This window comes from Gobio gobio (assembly GCF_949357685.1).
Source record: "Gobio gobio genome assembly, chromosome: 21".
Taxonomy (NCBI): domain Eukaryota; kingdom Metazoa; phylum Chordata; class Actinopteri; order Cypriniformes; family Gobionidae; genus Gobio; species Gobio gobio.
This window is the reverse complement of record NC_137117.1, coordinates 26,531,805-26,544,413: the sequence shown is the minus strand read 5'-3', so window position 1 is coordinate 26,544,413 and position 12,609 is coordinate 26,531,805. Positions and strand designations below refer to the sequence as shown.

Here is a 12,609-nt window from a genome sequence, read left to right as displayed (position 1 = left end):
CACCATCACAACACTCAAACAACCACTCTGAATACCATCACAACACTCAGAACACCCTCACAACACTCAAACAACCCAGAACACCATCACAACACTCAAACAATCACTCAGAACACCATCACAACACTCAAACAACTCAGAACACCATCACAACACTCAGAACACCATCACAACACTCAAACAATCACTCAGAACACCATCATAACACTCAAACAACCCAGAACACCACCACAACACTCACACAGCCACTCAGAACACCATAGCAACAAAAAAAAACAACTCAGAACACCATAGCAACACTCAAACAACAACTCAGAACACCATCACAACACTCAAACAACTCAGAATACCATCACAACACTTAAACAACCCAGAACACCACCACAACACTCAAACAACCACTCAGAACACCAAAGCAACATCCAAACCACAACTCAGAACACCATTACAACACTCAAAAAACAACCCAGAACACAATCACAACACTCAAACAACCAATCACAGCAACACTCAAACAACCAATCTGAACAACACAGCAACACTCAAACAACCAATCAGAACATCATAGCAACACTCAAACAACCAATCAGAACATCATAGCAACACTCAAACAACCAATCAGAACATCATAGCAACACTCAAACAACCACTCTGAACACCATAGCAACACTCAAACAACCACTCAGAACACCATCAGAACACTCAAACAACCACTCATAACACCATCACAACACTCAAACAACCCAGAACACCATCACAACACTCAAACAATCATTCAGAACACCATCACAACACTCAAACAACTCAGAACACCATCACAACACTCAAACAACCACTCAGAACACCATAGCAACAATCAAACAACGACTCAGAACACCATAGCAAGTCAACACTCAAACAACCATGCACAACACCATAACAACACTCAAACAACTACTCAGAACACCATCACAACACTTAAACAACCACTCAGAACACCATAGCAACAATCAAACAACTCAGAACACCACCACAACACTCAAACAACTCAGAACACCACCACAACACTCAAACAACCCAGAACACCACCACAACACTCACACAGCCGCTCAGAACACCATCACAACACTCAAACAACGACTCAGAACACCATAGTAAGTCAACACTCAAACAACCACGCACAACACCATAACAACACTCAAACAACCACTCAGAACACCATCACAACACTCAAACAACCACTCAGAACACCATAACAACACTCAAACAACCACTCAGAACACCATCACAACACTCAAACAATCACTCAGAACACCATCACAACACTCAAACAACTCAGAACGCCACCACAACACTCAAACAACCCAGAACACCACCACAACACTCACTCAGCCACTCAGAACACCATCACAACACTCAAACAACCCAGAACACCACCACAACACTCACACAGCCACTCAGAACACCATCACAACACTCAAACAACAACTCAGAACACCATCACAACACTCAAACAACCACTCAGAACATCATAGCAACAATCAAACAACGACTCAGAACACCATAGCAAGTCAACACTCAAACAACCACGCACAACACCATAACAACACTCAAACAATCACTCAGAACACTATCACAACACTCAAACAACCACTCAGAACACCATCACAACACTCAAACAACTCAGAACACCACCACAACACTCAAATAACCCAGAACACCACCACAACACTCACTCAGCCACTCAGAACACCATCACAACACTCAAACAACCGCTCAGAACACCATAGCAATAATCAAACAACTCAGAACACCATAGCAACACTCAAACAACAACTCAGAACACCATCACAACACTCAAACAACTCAGAACACCACCACAACACTCAAACAACCCAAAACACCACCACAACACTCAAACAACAACTCAGAACACCATCACAACACTCAAACAACCACTCAGAACACCATAGCAACAATCAAACAACGACTCAGAACACCATAGCAAGTCAACACTCAAACAACCAGGCACAACACCATAACAACACTCAAACAACCACTCAGAACACCATAACAACACTCAAACAACCACTCAGAACACTATCACAACACTCAAACACCACTCAGAACACCATCACAACATTCAATCAACCAATCAGAACACCAACAGCCACTCAGAACACCATCACAACACTCAAACAACCACTCAGAACATAGTGATGCCATAGCAATGCTTATACAACCACTCAGAACACCATATCAACAACCACTTTAGTAACTGTTGGAATGCTCAGAAAACCAGTCAGAACACCAACTCTCAAACAGCCTTTCAGAAAAACTACATCTCAAAAACTCAGTACACAATAGCAACTGCATAGCAATGCCCTAGCAGCCAGCCACCCACAATATTGCACTTATTCACTTTTTTTTTCAAGAAATGCAAAAATATGTTTATTTGATTTTTGTCAGTTAAATTGAGTTTGTGTGTTATTTCAGAGTCCCTGGTCCCTGGTGTGACTCAGAAGCCCCAGGAGGAGGAAGAGGATGATGATGAAGATGAGGAAACTGGTGAGAAGTTTGAGTTTGATGACAGTGAAGAAGAGCAGAATACATTGGACAACTCTGTTCAGAGTAAAGAGCCAGAAACTCCTCATGTGGTAGCTGAGCATTCAGAGAGTACTAAAGGTACTGCCGAAAATGCACTTTATTGTCAAGCTATGAAGAGTGTTACACACCATAATCAGCAAACAGTAAATGGAGAGGCCCCAGCTGGTCTGGAGGACCAAAATATCCCCACACATCCTCACACAACATACCCAGGTTAGTCTGCAATATGGTTTACAGTTTTTCTCGATTGTTTGCACACATTTTCTAAAAGCATGCCTCATACTCTCAGAACTCTAAACACAAATCAAAAAACACACACACACAATGGGCAAAACCCCTCAGTTCTCCTGCAAAATAAAACTTTACATTCAAAACAATGTTATTTCTTCTCAAAATGGTATTTTGTTTTCAAATGACACACAAACTATCATATGAATAGACATTTATAAGAACCAGTTGAATACTGATGTGCTCAATGTAAAACACTATGATGAATGGGAAACACTTCTGCTCCATTCATCATAATGTTTTAGGTCTTTTTTTGGTTCAGTGTTACACTTAACTACAGACAGTACATACATAAGTGTTGTAAAATATTTGAGAATATTGTTTTTACACTCAGAACACATATACACGGTAACAAATATATTTTATTTTTCCCACAAAAACAATGTACACAGTGTTCATCCCAACCAACACAAAGTTGTATACGGTATACAGTGGTCTACATACAAAACAACAGACGAATTTACTGTATACAGTTACTGTAAAAAAAACAACAATACTGCTCCAAAACAGAAGAGCTAGCCTGTTGCCCTTTTATGCTAAAGCTCTGTTTGCTAATTGTAAATTTGTAAAACTGTGTGACAGGTGTTTGCCTATGTGAGGAGTCAGTGTGCATATTTGAATGGCAGAGTGTTCCTTGTGAAAACAAGATTTTCTGCATGAAAATTGTGCAAAATGCAGAGAATTGTGTGTAGTGTTTTGAAAAAAGTGTTTTAGAACCGCAATTTGAGTGTAAAGCAGGAATTGTGCTTGTAGTTTAGCAGAATTGGTTCAGGGGGTTGGTGAATGAGTTACATGTTGTTGTCATTATGTCTCAAGTACCATTATTTGTGTGTGTAAACAATTGAGAAAAACTGTAACCACAAAATATGACTGTATTTATGTGAAATCAGACATTGGATACATTTAATTTTTGTAACTTTGGTAAATTAAAATTTAAACACACTTTCTGTTCTTCCTGCAGACATGGTCGCCAGACAATCTCCTGATGGGTAAGAATGTTTGTGTTAACCTGCATCTGTTTTTATCACTGTTTTATGCCTTATATGTTATGCTTTGAACATTTTTCACTTGGATATTGGATTTTTTTTCTACAGGATATCATTCTAACACTATAAGTCTTTATATACTTACTGTTTGAAGTGTTTTCCCCTAAATTACTTTATTATACATTGTCTTAGCTGTGTAGTCCTATGGTTGATTATTTACCTCTTATCTGAACACTTTTCTTACTGTATAAGTTATTCAACAACTTACTCTGGCTCTAGTGACATCTAGTGATAATGTGATGTACCTATTAACTCACACTGACTGATAAGACATGAAGGCTGTTTCAATATTTCTGCATTCCTATTTTGTTTTAGGAGTTCTGTTTCAGCCGAGTCTCGTGTAGCCGATGAACAAGCGAGCATTTGGAAAAGAAATAACATTTATGAAGGTATTACACTAAGAGCATATTTCTACATATGTTTGTGGTTATGAATGTTTTGAGATGAATTTATTTAAATAAGTCTTGCTGGACTAGCTGGCTGTCCCAAAATGAGTCCAAAAACCCAGCCGTCTAGTTACTGACCTTCAATGTTGAAATGTGGTTGAACTAAATTGCAAGTTGTTGTTTCAGCTTTGAAAAAATGTAAACTGTGGAAACAATGTTGAAACAACTTTTAATGATGTTGTAAAAAGGTAACAGAATTCTTATAAATCAATTTTATGAAGACATGGCAAAAGAATGATTTAATACAACATTTTAATATCAACGTTGATACAGTATTGTGATTCGATTCACAAATTGGAACAAGATCCCTGACATGGATTCAATAAACTCTGAAATGGCAACTGGGAAGGCAATTCAGTGCTTAAATCTGACAAATCTGTTTGAAAATGTATCTCCAGGTTCAGATTTTGGGCCAGAGGGCCTCTACACACCTATACAGAAGTCTCCCCACAAACATATTCAGACAGGTTGGTGGCTCTGAGAAGGGGCTATGCCATGCCTTCCTGTAAATCCACACTAATGCAAAATCCACAAATCAGCATAGAAACCAGAGATCTGAAAAATAGCAATGACTAATCCAATCCAGACCCACAGGAATCTCACGGGAAAGAAACCAGCACACCCATGCCAAATGTCCACATGGTTCAGCCTATTAAATCAGATTCTTTGGAGATTTTTCTTGAAGATTCTGTTGCAATCCAATCAAATAACACAACAAACAAGTGATAATGCAAACAAAATCATACAATGAATGTAATATGCCCTGGTCAATATGATTTATTTTCCTAAATTGAGAAAGCTGCATTGGAATAAAACAAATTAAGCATGTTCCAAATAATCTGTAAAATAGCAAAATTACTTGGCATCACTTGAGGTCTTGGTAACGTCAAATTCAATGTTCATAGTAGAAGTGACTTCAAAGCTGTGCCCCTTGGCTGTTAAACAGTCTCTGCTATGTGTGTGCAGCCCCAGTTCACTCTCGGGAATGGTTCAGTGTGGTTTCAGAGCTCACTCTGCGACTGCATAAAGGTACAATCCCTGATCCCCAGGCCAGTTGAAATAGCTGTGTCGTCTTTGTATTTGACAATAATCATACATGCATAGATATCCTTTTTCTATTACACGGCTCTCTGGAATACTTGTTTCTGACTGGTCGATCGCCACCATCAGCAGTCTGATATTTCCTAATATTCTCTGTCGCCCATAGCAAAGCTGTATAATCAGACCGTTCATCCAGGTAACCTAAACGGCGCTACTTTTATGTGTCTCGTATCACTGAGGACAGCGCCTTCTTTAATATTGTTGCATTATTCATCTTGCTGCTGGGCCGATTGTTTTGTACGTTGGAGTGGACTTTTTTTAACAGTGGATCAACGAATGTCCACAATATTACGTGTCCACATACTTTACACCACCGTTCAAAATTTTGGGGTCGATAAGATGTTTTAAAATGTTTTTGAAAGAAGTCTGTTAAGCCAACAATGCTGAAATTATATCATTAAAAATATAGTATTAACAGTAACAATGTTAATATTATTCAGCAGCCCTTTCTCCAGGCTTCACTCTCACATGATCCTTTAAACATCATGAATATAAAGTTAAAGAGCAGCATTTTTGTTTATTAGACATTACAAATGTCTTTACTGTCACTTTTGATCAATTTAATGCATACCTGCTGACTAAAAAGTATTAATTTTCTTCAAAAACAAATCTAACTGACCTCAAATTTTTTAATGGTTTTGTATTTATTTATTTGGTCAGTAGCCGTGTAATAATAAGCAGTCTATTTTGCATTAATGACCAGCTGTGACTGTACATTATAGAGCGTAGTTAGATCTGTCAATCCTTCGCTGTATTTGTTTACCAAGCTTCAGGAATGATTCCCAACCCTGTCAAGTATTTTATTTCAGACAGTTGGAGTATTTTGGCATCGTAGTACTGAAGTTTTAGGCTGTAGATATATATGCTGTAGTGCACTGTATTGATGATGTAAATATAGGATCTTGCTATGGCGAGGGTAATGAGTAATGAATCTCGCTTCCATATCCACTTCCTGCTGCTGTCATTTCTACACCCTTTTAGATCTGTTTGTCTTTTCCTCAGTGTACAAACTTTTACATATGTGCAACATCACACTGACAATCAGTTTCATCTACAAAGCCACATAAAAAAATATCCCGGTTTCAAAAAAGGTAAATCTATATCAATAACATCTGTGACATGATGTCAATTACTGCAGAAAATCATTTTGAGCCGCACATGTTGAGGGAAATGCATTTATGTAAGTGCGACACCAGAAATTCAACCGTTTCCCCATAGATTTCCATTATTTTTCACACATTTTTACAAAGTGAGAGATGAGAAATGATTTTCTGTGGTAAACAACAGCGTGCCACAGCTGCCTAACTTCGGTTTAACCTGGAATATTCCCAGGAAAGTATTTATATTATACTCCTACTCCTAATTAATGTGTTCTCTGAATTTTAAATGATCTCCCTCTGACATCCCAGACAGTAGCCTCGATATATCCTTCAGATATTCACAGGCCTAAACAGTTAAAAGAACATTTCACTTTGAGGTATTTTAAGTTCCTGTGGGGGAGACTCAGCAGGCGACTTCATTAGGTAAGAAGAGGCTGTCAACAAATCTGTACACACTGTCACAGTAGAAACAAGTGTATGTATTGTCAATCTGTTGTTTGTGTGGAGGAGTATATTAGTTATTTTGTAGCACTGTTGTCAGAATGCACAATTCTGCCAAAAGGATTATAAATGTGCTTTTCTGTGCTAATCAGGGCTGAATTTCATTTGCGCTTGACCTGCATTGAGCTTAATACCTCACTGAAGTTCTGATGAATGATTATCAAATGATGTTTGCTGTTACTGGTCGTTCAAATAAGATCCTAAACCCAATGTCCTGCTCACTTAAAGTAGTATCCCATCCTTTTTTGTTATTCGTGCTCTGAATATGCTCAAATATCCATCGAACCATTCCATTAGAAGCCTCCCATAATAGTTTATGTGGTTAGAAGTTTTTCTTTTACGTATATGAATGACACTCTAAGTCTTTTTCTCTCCTCTAGGGAAAGCCGTTTCTGAATCAGCTGGAGATTCACCACCAGAACAGCTGAAGGTGAACTCCGCTCCTTCTGCTCGCTCCGAGGTCATCTACGATGATGTGCCTTGTGAGAACAACTCGCCCCCAGATGCAGGTCAGTGTCTGTTATCTGCCCAGCTCAACAATGTCATCACCCATAGGAATATTCACACATGATAGCTCTTTAATATCTCAAATATTTCTTCAAGACAGCAATGAGCTGAAATGGAGAGCAAATTAAAACTTTTCTCTTGAGAAAAAAAAAACTGTAATCTCACACGTGTCTACACTCTAAAAAAAGTTTGTAAAAACATGGCGCAATGTATCGTATTAATATGAAGGAATTTTCTGCATTCATTTTTCACAGTTGTTTTATATCTATTTGGGTTAAACATTGTGTAGGGTTGAAGGCAATACCCATAATTATATTTCCAAGGTCAAACTGAACTGTGCTATCCACATTAAAGACATTTAGGAGAAACATCTGACACAAAAACATACATGAATGCACAAAGGACAGGTCTTCTTGGTGGCGAGCCTAAGCCATTGAATTTCACTATTTGAACCCACTAGGGCCATCTGTGAGTCATGAAGAGGCCACGAGACCCAGAAAATTGCAGAAGGTGCTAATAAAGTGCAATCTCTGAGCAATTTAATTTTCCCTTGAGCAATCCTTCTATAATCAATAAATCTGCATAGCAAGCCAAGACTTGTTTCAACCTGTGCAAACAAACCCTCTAATGTATCCTGTTACTGTAACTTGACTCAGGACATCTATCTACCTCCCACCTCACATACTTCTTTCTGTGTTATTATTCAGAGGATGATGTGATCTATGAGGAGGTGCAAAGGTCTGGCGAGTCCGGACTGATAGACAACGGCTGGGGTTCCAGTGAATTTGAGAGTTACGACGAGCAGTCAGACAGCGAGACCAAGCAGCCCACTCGCAATAAGGTACAAAGAAACTGCCCATTCATCATTAAGAGTGTCTAAAAACAGTTAATACATGGATTGCTGTGCCTTGTTAAAAGCTAGAAACTCATTTCTATTGGTAAGTCCTCCTCACATGATATTTGAAACATTACACAAGTTTTAGTTGAAAGATAAAGTGTTAAATTATTTTTAAAAGCCCACTGAAGTGCCTTGCAATGTGCAGAGTTTTTCAGTGTGGTAAAGTAATTTCCACTGAAAAAAAGAGACAGGACATATCGAGCTGATCCTTCCCTTCTTTTTTAACCAATTGCGTTTCGCTTATATCACTTGGCCAGAGCCTTTGAGATCGGCAAAGCCGCATTTGACAGTTTGACTGCCACACTGCCACAGTGTAATAGATTCTCCCTTTAGATTAAATATGAGACTTATACTCACTCCCGGCGCTATGGGCGGGCCTTAGGGGGCCGGGCCCGCCCACAGAGCTCCTGTGCCCCCCCCTCCATCAAATTTACATTAAAAAATTATTTAAAAAATAATAATAATTTACGTGTAGTATTTATATATATATCGATGTGTGTATTTAAGTGTAATATTTGACTCATAATCTTATTTAAAAAAACACCCGCGAAGTTTGACTGATTGTTTACAAAAAAGGGGTTTCCCGCTGACCCGCTCTAACGGCAGCATCTCTGTAAAGTTATAGCGAAGTGACGTGCGCTCGGTTTTGCCTAAGCTAGCTAGCTAGGTTAAATTTAAATTAATCGTGAAAGTGAAAATATTAAAATATGGATATACGAAGCTTTTTCAAATCGTCAGCTTCTGGAGGGAAGAAACTGACACCTGTGGCGCCTGAAACACCTGCTACAACGACAGAAGGTGGTGGAGCCTCGGCTAGCAGCACCAGTCATGATCCAAGCTATTTTTTTTATGAGATTCCACTCCCAAAAACGTCGACTTCAGCTGTATTAAGAACGTGAGTAGGGCAGTTGGTTTTATTACTCTTCTTAAGTTGCACCAGCTGTGGTGTAAAATATGCATTTGACACTAGCCGTGTTTACATTACCTTTCAAATTGCGCAAATTGAAATTGTGAATTGAAAATATTTCGAAATAGTTTTTTATTTATATTTAGATAATAGCGCAAAACAGCTGCGCAAATCTGTAATTGAAACGCAGCTACTGATATGCTATATGTGTGTGAGTGTGTCGTAGTTGATTATGCATGGTTGATTTAATAATTAACTTAGGCCCCCCCAAGAATATTAAATGCCCGTCCATTGATTTGTTTCTGCCGCCGGCTCTGCTTATACTAAAGCAAAACAGTGATCATAATCATGCTGAGGATGCGTAGTTTGAAAAGTTTTAAATTTATGCTAGTGCATGGTGTCACAGGAGCGGCTGCAGAGATGAGGCGAGGACTCAAACGCAGGAAGAATGGCTACTTTATTAATAATCAAATAAAGCAAAAACAAAACAAAAACTACCCAAGGGTGAAAATCAAGGACTGACTAGACACAGGGAGCAGGCAAAACATGAAGACCTACGAACGGGTAGTCTAAACAACGATCCAGCACAGCACTGCAAACAAAAGGAGAATAAATAGGAAACAAACAGATGGAGCAAATTAATCAATAATCAGATAACAAGATGGGCGGGGTTAGACAATAGACATGAGAGTACATGGCACAAAGAAACACATGACAAGCCATGTGCTCACATCAAACATAACAATATAGCAGTGTTAGGGCTCTGTCACAAAACCAAGTGCCAAACTAGACCGAAGTGACGGAACCCTGACACTTGGCACCAGTGTTATCTCTTCTTCTTGTCGGTGCTGTTTGTAATGCCGCGTCTGTCTAACCATTTCTGCTCCTAATCTCCTCCATATCACTTTAAAATACAGCATTCTGTATAGAATTCAAATGGGTCCGACACATTTTCTGGTCTGCGCTGGCTCGCGCATATGATCCGCTCTGGACTGGACTGGTGTAGACTGTGAAACTAATATGAAATCAGACTTCATGAATCGTTTCCTTTCCCCTATATCGTGCACTATGCGCCATTCACCATATAGAAAATAGTCATAGTATGAACAAGTGACCAGTTTCAGACGCAGCTTCCGTGTCTATTTATAGTGCAGGGGACGGGACACTTCAGATTCCAGAGAGCATTTGATTGGAGAGTAAATCTGATGAGAAGCTGAAGTGCAGAGTGATGTCTTTAAAATCGTTGAGCCATATCGGCGGAAGTGAGAGACTTAAGTTTTGAATGCTTATACACTGATCAGGTATAACATTATTACCTATGTAACGATGTTTGTTCGTGTGAGAAGAAGGAGGCAGGAACCGGCGAACAATAAACAATAAACTTTAATCAAATAAACAAACAAACAAAGTGAAAGTAAAAACGGCAGCCCCTCACGGACGACTGCCGCACACATACATAAACAAAACCATAAATAAAAATACAAATCATAGTCCAGGCCTGGTCCTCTCTCGTCCTTCACTGTCGTCGCTCCTTTATACTCCCGTCACTCCTCCGCGAGAGACGAGGCCAATGCGGCACGCAGCTGGCGCTCATCATCCTAATAATGAGCGCGGCCTGGTCCCGCTCTAACGGTCCCTCAGCCTCGCTGCTCGCCACAACCTAATATTGTGTTGGTCCCCCTTTTGCTGCCAAAACAGCCCTGACCCGTTGAGGGATGGACTCCACTAGACCCCTGAAGGTGTGCTGTGGTATCTGGCACCAAGATATTAGCAGCAGATCCTTTAGGTCCTTTAAGTTGCGAGGTGGGGCCTCTGTGGATTGGACTTGTTTGTTCAGCACATCCCACAGATGCTTGATTGGATTGAGATCTGGGGAATTCACCTCAATCTTGTTGTTGTGCTCCTCAAACCATTCCTGGTCCAGTTCTGATGCTCACATGCCCAATGCTGGTATTTGCGGCGGTGGACCACACGGGCCAGCCTTCACTCCCCACGTACATCAATGAGCATTAGCCGCCCATGACCCTATCACCGATTCAGGACTGTTTCTTCCTTGGACCACTTTTGATAGATACTGAGCACTGCAGACCGGGAACACCCCACAAGAGCTGCAGTTTTGGAGATGCTCTGACCCAGTCGCCTAGCCATCACAATTTGGCCCTTGTCAAACTCGCTCAAATCCTTAAGCTTGCCCATTTTTCCTGCTTCTAACACATCAACTTTGAGGACAAAATGTTCACTTGCTGCCTAATATATCCCACCCACTAACAGGTGCCCTGATGAAGAGATAATCAGTGTTATTCACTTCACCTGTCAGTGGTCGTAATGTTATGCCTAATCAGTGTATCTTCTAAATGTGAATTTTGTTATTGTTTTGGAACACATTAGCTTATAGATAGCCCTAAGGCTAACATATTCATACTAAAGGCCAAAAAATTAACGGGGACTTAAAGGTTAAAATACTTTTTCCAGTATCTTTCATATCAAAGACAACTATAAGCCATTAATTTAGCTTTATTCATCCTTGTAAACACAATGATAAATGACAATATCAAAACAGTGATCATCATTAGCTCAGCCAATGGTGTGTGTTTGGGGGCGAGGCTATTGATTTGTCTGACCAGTGGCAGATGTGGGCGTGTTCTGGAAACCAAAACAAATTATAATTCTGTTTGGTGATGCCAGTGGTGCAGAAATTACACACTTCAGCTTTAAAAAAGGAAAGAGGAAAGATTTTTTGGCGCCTTTCAGTTCTCCTTTCTTTCTGGGTTTACCCTGTTCCTGTTCTTAGTTATTGTCTTTTGATGCATGCAGAGAAGATCAGGTCTTAATCCACAGATGTTGCACGTCATGCATGAAAACAGGTACAGAAAGCCGTAACTAGACTAACCAGAGAGCCACGACTAGGCCTTATGCAATCTGAACTTAGGTACTTCTGTTTAAGAACTAATTTGTGAGTGTGAAGATTTAGTAGGCTACCATAAACTGAGACAGACACTATCTGAGGCTAAATCTCTGGTCTTGCAGTCTTGTTCACTCTTTTATGCCTGTCTTCAGTTCACTCTCTTGTTAGCCTTGATGTTATCACTGTCTGCCTGTGTTTGTCACTCCCCTCAATCTCATTATTTTCCTCCTCCTCTTCTCTTCTTCTGCCATCTTTCTCTATTCACTGATACAATTCAACCCCACCCCTTACTGCTCGTGGACATGGCTTTGCGGTAATGGATAT

The 12,609-nt window shown here is 39.8% G+C and overlaps 1 protein-coding gene across 9 annotated transcripts in view; it reads left to right on the top strand.

Annotated features, from left to right (window-relative positions):
• Positions 1 to 12,609, top strand: part of arhgef10lb (Rho guanine nucleotide exchange factor (GEF) 10-like b) — a 52,004-nt gene that overhangs the window by 8,389 nt on the left and 31,006 nt on the right. For 7 of the 9 annotated variants that reach the window (XM_079802725.1, XM_079802719.1, XM_079802723.1 and 4 more), the window contains exons 3-7: positions 2,476 to 2,799; positions 3,836 to 3,863; positions 4,236 to 4,309; positions 7,449 to 7,577; positions 8,283 to 8,416. In XM_079802725.1, the coding sequence (XP_079658851.1) occupies positions 2,476 to 2,799; positions 3,836 to 3,863; positions 4,236 to 4,309; positions 7,449 to 7,577; positions 8,283 to 8,416 (689 nt within the window). Of the gene's footprint in view, positions 1 to 2,475; positions 2,800 to 3,835; positions 3,864 to 4,235; positions 4,310 to 5,332; positions 5,396 to 7,448; positions 7,578 to 8,282; positions 8,417 to 12,609 lie in introns of all 9 variants that reach the window. The other 2 variants (XM_079802717.1, XM_079802718.1) reach the window with 1 other exon arrangement.